Below are 6,811 nucleotides of genomic sequence, written 5' to 3'. Positions count from 1 at the left end.
AAACTGGAAAGATATAAGATATATATGGATATATGGATATATATATATATACCAAAACTTTAATACTATCTCCAGTTATTAAGAGTGGTCCTGGTAAATAGTTAACAGCTGACCCTGCTTTTGGACCACTGACAAAATGTGTGGTGCTGTGCGTGTGCACAGCCACACAACTGGTTTCACAGAATGATTCATATGCCATAAGAGCAGTGCTATCTTGATTAATTAACCAGGATAACTGAAGAGGTTAGGGGTGGAGGCTTTGGTATACAGAGAGATAATCTCAAATCACAGTTACAACAAAACTAGTTAAAATTCAGCACACATTTACCATCCATACACATAATCCAAAAGTATCAAAGTATTTCCAGAACAAATATTTAGCAACAAACACTAAAAAGCATCAAACCAGAGAAGATAAAAGATATGGTTACATTTTTTGTTCCTTAGCTGACCCCTACCTTTGTTCCGGGGTTCAAAGGGGACAAGAGGGGCCAGGCCTGGTCTTGGCTACCAATCCCCTGGAGGCCTTCCTTCTCCTCATTCTCTCCTCCCTCTCTGTGGCCTTGGATCCACAGCTATGCCTGCTCCCCTGGGAGATCATCCTCTCTCTGGAGGAACTGTTCTCAGATCCAGGGATTCTGGAAGACACATAAATGACTGCGCTGGGAAAGGGCCACAGGGCACATACAGAGTAGCATGTGTTTGTGAACAGTAGACATACCCTCCAATATGTGGATGTTGTCACTTTGTTAAGTGATTTTTTTCCCCAAAAATGTGTACTCTATCATCCACTTGTGGATGAGCAAGAGTTGACTACTGTGTTTTATCAAGTCTGAGATCCATCAATTATAAGATCCATCATTATATTATGGGCCACTGAGAAAGAAAAAAATGCAGCTAATTATATAACTCAATGCTTTCTTACTACTTGGGATCCTTCCACACAGTATTTACCTGTCACTGTCTGTGCCCTCATCCCCTGTGCATTTCTTAGAGGAGTGCTCCACTCTGGTCTCTTGGCCCTTCTTCCAAGCCTCTGATGTGCATTCTGCAAGTTTTATACAGAAACTTTCTTAATCTTACCAGAAGGTGTCAACAGAAGATTTTCAGGTACCCATTGGGAACGCATTTTAAATAGCAATTAAATGCAACCCATGCAGTACAACCAATGTACATAATTTAATATGAACAACCATGACTAAGTCCATGCAGGTACAGCCAAATGACAACCACCATGCAATTGTCCCCGCCAGTGGAACGTGATCACAAGGCACACTCCATTTCACAGTTTTTAAGCTGAGGAAATTCCTTCATTCCTTAGAATGAATGAAACTTGGGAAATATGAAACTAACAGTGATCAGGAAGGAACCCAGCCCAGCAAACACGGAGGAGATTATACTTTGGGACACAGGGTCAGGTGTGGTGGACCAGCACGAGCAGCTACAGGTGCTCACTGTGCAATAGCCATTGCTAGTCAGTGTTTTTTACACATCGGTGCATCCAGTGGTCCCAACACTGAGTTGAGTCCGGTGGTTTTTTTTTTTTAATTTCCTTTTCTAATAAATTTATTTATTTATTTATTTATTTATTTATGGCTGCATTATGTCTTCATTGCTGCGCGCGGGCTTTCTCTAGTTGCAGCGAGCGGGGGCTACTCTTCATTGAGGTGCACAGGCTTCTCATTGTGGTGGCTTCTCTTGTTGCAGAGCAAGGGCTCTAGGTGCGCGGGCTTCAGTAGTTGTGGTGCACAGGCTCAGTAGTTGTGGGTCGCAGGCTTTACAGCGCAGGCTCAGTAGTTGTGGCACACGGGCTTAGTTGCTCCGCGGCATGTGGGATCTTCCCGGACCAGGGATCATACCCATGTCCCCTGCATTGGCAGGCGGATTCTTACCACTGTGCCAACAGGGAAGTCCCGAGTTAGGTGGTTTTATCCTCATTTTATAGATGAGGAAATTGAGCTCAGAGATGTTAAGTAACATGCCAAGGTCACCAAGTAGCAAATGACAGAGCCCAAATATGAACCTGGATATGTCTGACTCCAGATTCTTTATATCCCCACCACACCAGTTTCCATACTGGCCTTACAGCACTTGCGTTCTGAGAGCAATTACAGTTGTAGTTCACCTGGTCCCAGGTATTCCTGAAGGGGTTATTTCAGAATTTTATGGAGAGGAAAAAGGATTGTCTATAGTGTCTGCAACCACAATACGGTGTGAGAACTACATACTAGTGACAAAATCGTATGAGCATATGTAAGTGTATACATATACACAACTACCAGTTGGGATGGTAGAGAGTTGAATACGGTGCTCTGGCTCTTTATAGGAAGACAATAACCCAGGCTTCTTACGACCCTCCACTGCACAACGGTTATTTGAGTCTATATTACTAGCTTTGTCACATTATCAAATATCCTCATGACTATGGGAGCCCAGGATTTCTCTTATTTGGCAGTTTCAGGCCAGCTATGGGCTACGGACTCATGACTGTCTGATTCCACTCACCAAAAACCGTGATTGGCACCATCGCCAACAGCTCAGCTCAAATATAGACAGCAACCTTCTGACCACTAGTGTAATTAGAGGAACTCTTTTTTTTCTTTTTTAATTTCAGCATGGGCAAAAGCCTTTATTTATTTATTTATTTATTTATTTATTTATTTATTTATTTAATTTTTTTGGCTGCTCAGAGCAGCATGAGGAACCCTAGTTCCCTGACCAGGGATCGAACCCGTGCCCCCTGCAGCGGAAGCGCGGAGTCATAACCACTGGACTGCCAGGGAAGTCCCTAGAGGAACTCCTTTTAAGGCATGGTCCTCATGTAGTAAATGAAAGTAAGGATTAGTATTGAAATTTTCTTCCTTTGTACATTTTATTTTCCATTTCTTGTCTCCTTCACAGAAGACTTCATCATGAAAAGGAGGAAGCCCAAAATGAAGTGAGTTAAAAACTTTGTCTCCGAGAGGATTGTGGCTTGGCCTGAGTTGAGGTAAGAGGTGATGGTGCGTATGGGGTGGGGGGGACCACGTAGAGCTACACTGTCACATGCGCCCTCACCCTTGGTCTCTCTCTCTCTTCCCTTTCTACTTACTCCACTTTCCAAGCCTTCTCTTTCTCCTTTCCTCTTCTGGGAATGACGCTGTACCAAAGACACTGCTTACAGGGATCAGCTTTTCTAGACCTCAAGCAGGTACACATGAACTGATAGTAGAGAGTCTGGGCTGATAGGGACAAAAGTGTAACCAATCACAGCTGTTCTGGGAAGTGAAGGGTGAATAGTTGCTGTGATATTGCTGGTAACCCTGAACCAAAAGGCTGCTGACCTTTGCTTTCCTTCCTCCGTCATACCTTGCTCTCATCTAAAAATGCACCTTTCTTGTGATTTCTTGTCAGATTCTAGGAGATCCCCATATATTTAGGCCCCAAAGAATCCAGTTGATGTTTTCAGCACTTGCTGTGTCCTCTGATTCTCTAAGGCAGCTTCATTGTTTCTCAACCACTCAGCGATGATAAAATAAATGCCTTGTCCTGCTGGATGTCATGGAGGAGAGAAAACCTAGATGGCAGTGGGCCATTATGTGCCTTTTTCCTACCATCCTATCACTGTGAGGATTCTCCAATTGCTATTGCAAAGCTCTCTCCTTGGAATCCTGAAGTGGCTAAATACAGCCTTTTGCACTGATGGCCAAACACTCAGAACTCATCCATCTCCCCTCCTCCATCCTCTCGTCTGTACCAGCAGTCCCCAACCTTTTTGGCACCAGGGACCGGTTTCATGGAAGACAATTTTTCCATGGACCGGGGGTGGGGGACGTTTTCAGGATGATTCAAGCATATTACATTTATTGTGCACTTTATTTCTATTATTCTTACATTGTAATATATAATGAAATAATTATACAACTCACCGCTGCTGATCTGACAGGAGGCGGAGCTCAGGCAGTAATGTGGGTAATGGGGAACGTCTGTAAATACAGATGAAGCTTCGCTTGCTCTCCAGCCACTCACCTCCTGCTGCGCGGCCTGGTTCCTAACAGGCCACAGACTGGTACCAGTCCATGGTCCGGGAGTTGGGGACCCCTGGTCTATACCTTCTTTTCCTTCCTCTTTCCTTGTATTATTATTCCCATTAAAAGTTTTAAACAATCACAAACAGAAATATTGCAAGTATAATACAAAGACTTTTTTTTCCCTGAAGCTTTCGAGAGTAATTTACCAAGTTGTTGCCCTATTATCCCCAAATACAATCAAGGGCATTCTCCTACACAGCCAAAATACAACCACCAAAACCAGGACAGGAGCATTGCCTATTACCACCACCTAATTCCAACACCCCACTCAGCATTTGCCAGTTGTCCCAGTAATGGCCTGCATGGCCAAAGGATCCAGTTCAGAATCACTGTCATGTCTCTTTAGCCCCCTTCAGTCTGGAACAGCTCTATACTCTTTCTTTGACTTTCATTAGTTTGACATTTTTTAAGATCACAGGCCAGTTATTTTGTAGAATGTCCCTCAATTTGGATCTGTCTGATGTTTCCTGATAATTGGATTCAGGTCATGCATCTTTGGGAGGAATATCACAGAATGATGTGTGCACCTCGTTGCATCCTGTAAGGTGGTACATCATTTTGATTTTTCCCATTACTGATAGTGTTCACTCATCACTTCATTGAGACGGTGTCCGCCCGGCTTCTTCACTGTAAAGTTACTTTTCTCCCCTTGACACTGATAAATATGTTGGTGAGAGGTACTTTGAACTAAATATTCTGTTTCTCATCAAAATTTTAATTTACATAGAGTCTCATGGTCTCCTAGTTTATTAGATCAATTCCCCTGCATGAACCAATTACCCATCTCTGCCACCGTCCTCTCTCCCTCTCGGACCCCCTCCTCATGCTGCTTGGCCCTGATTTCTTACACTGGGCTGCACCCCTTCTCCTGGTAATAGATGCCCTCTTGCCTCCCTTGTGTCCTGAGCTGTGGCTCCTCACTGCCCCCATTACAGAGTCCTGCCTCCCTTTGTCCCAGCTAATGGATTTAGGACTAAATTATTCAGGAAGGGAAGAGAATAGGAAGAAGGGGAAGGCACCTTCTGTTGTCTCTGGTTCACCCTTCTTTTCCTTTTTCCCATACGTCCTGACCTATCCTGACCCCTCTCACCCTTGCCAATTCTCACATCCATCTTTCCAAGCACTCAGGGCAGACTGAACCTTAGGCCATGGCATAAGCTCCTCTAGTCAGACTATGAGGTTCTGATTCCTGGTGTGGGGACTTATAAGCTGTGTGACCTCGGGTAAGTTACTTTCCCTCTCCAAGCCTCATGGTGTATACAATGAGCATCTTAAAAATGCTACTTCATAGTGCTTTTAGAATCAAATGAGACAGTGCATGTAAAGCTATTATTGCCTGACACAAAGCAAGAACTAAATATATTTTGTTGATTATTATTTTCCATCCTCTCTGTTCCAGCTGATTGTTGTTGTTTTATCTCTTTCTCTTTTTTTTTCCTGAATGATCTCTTCTGTCTCATTCTTTTTACATTTTGGCTCCTCTGGACTATTTCACTTTCTCTTGAGTCATTTCACTTTCCCTATGTTCATGTGTAAGATGCGCTGAAGGGGGGCATTGCGTTGTCACCAGCAGAAGGTCTGATGAGAATTCCCAGAGTCACACGCTCATGGGATAGCAGGCAGCGGTGGTCTCTGTGTCCCAGGCCCTGGCTGGGACAGAGATGGGGCATGTTCACTGCTACCCTCTAGCTTGGCTAGGGAAAGGAAAAAAAGGATCTCTGAGAAAGGACTGAGGTGGAAATAAGTAGTCAGGACTTACTGCTTGCCAATTAAGGACCCTTCCTCTAACTGGCATGGAGTTTGTGAAGAAGGAAGAGTGATCTTTTGAAGGTTTGAACAGAATCGCATTCTAGGACCTGTTCCCTTCTTGGAATTCTGTGATTTCTGGTAGATGAAAGGTGAAATCCAATGATGTAGAGCCATTGGTGTCTACTGAAGCAGTTTCTGGAGAGAGAGCCAGAGCGAGAGCAGGAGATGTACAGCTGTCAGTGACTAGATAGATACCCACTGTTCACTAAGCCTCCGTCATGGGTGAATGGTCAGGAAGAGATGGTCTCAGGTTAGTATGGTTAGTATGGTATACCCTACTTACAAAAAAGGACTTTAGACCCATGCATGCTGGGAAGGATAGAGGTACCATTAATTAGGAAGATGGAAAATAATGGTTTGGGGAGGGGGGATGTATGCTGAGAAGCCTCCCCTAACCACCCTAACTAATTTCTGTTGCCAGCCCCACACCCCAGACACTTTTTATCACATGGATCTGATCCAGAGTCTTTGTAGCCCTTATCATCCAACATCTTGCTTACTCGCTTACTCGCTGTTTCCCCAGAGACTGTAACCTGCGTGAGGGCAGGCATCTTATTGGTCTTATTCACATGGATCTCCAGTGCCCATTACAGTCCCTGGAATGTCGTAGATGTTGATAAAATTTGTTGAATTAGTGGATAATTGAGGCGACTTAATTATTATATTAGATTTTCTCTGTCTCTGTTCATTGTATTTCCATTTCTTCAACTTTCTGAGGTTTATACATAAGCACAATGAAGAAGAATAACAGGAAGTCTACTACGAGGATCGACGAGCAAGATGACATCTGTGTCCCAGACTCCAAGGATCCAGGAGAGCTTCAAAATATGTTGGATGAAGGAGAGTATGCCCCTTTTGTATCTCCTCCGATATTAGAGAGCAATTTTATCCAGGTAAATAATAATTGAGCCCTGAATTGAGTTCCAATAACT

At 43.7% G+C, this 6,811-nt stretch overlaps 1 protein-coding gene across 2 annotated transcripts in view; it reads left to right on the top strand.

Annotated features, from left to right (window-relative positions):
• The first annotated feature begins 30 nt into the window (after positions 1-30).
• Positions 31-6,811, top strand: part of GARIN2 (golgi associated RAB2 interactor family member 2) — a 32,373-nt gene continuing 25,592 nt past the window's right edge. For both annotated transcript variants that reach the window (XM_082451807.1, XM_082451808.1), the window contains exon 1: positions 31-6,772. In XM_082451807.1, coding sequence (XP_082307933.1) covers positions 6,614-6,772 — 159 coding nt within the window. In that variant the 5' untranslated portion in view covers positions 31-6,613. The remainder of the gene's footprint in view (positions 6,773-6,811) is intronic.

The sequence above is a fragment of the Balaenoptera physalus genome (assembly GCF_965194825.1).
Source record: "Balaenoptera physalus genome assembly, chromosome: 2".
Taxonomy (NCBI): domain Eukaryota; kingdom Metazoa; phylum Chordata; class Mammalia; order Artiodactyla; family Balaenopteridae; genus Balaenoptera; species Balaenoptera physalus.
The sequence above is the reverse complement of the archived record's forward strand: the minus strand, read 5'-3'. Positions and strand labels throughout refer to the sequence as shown.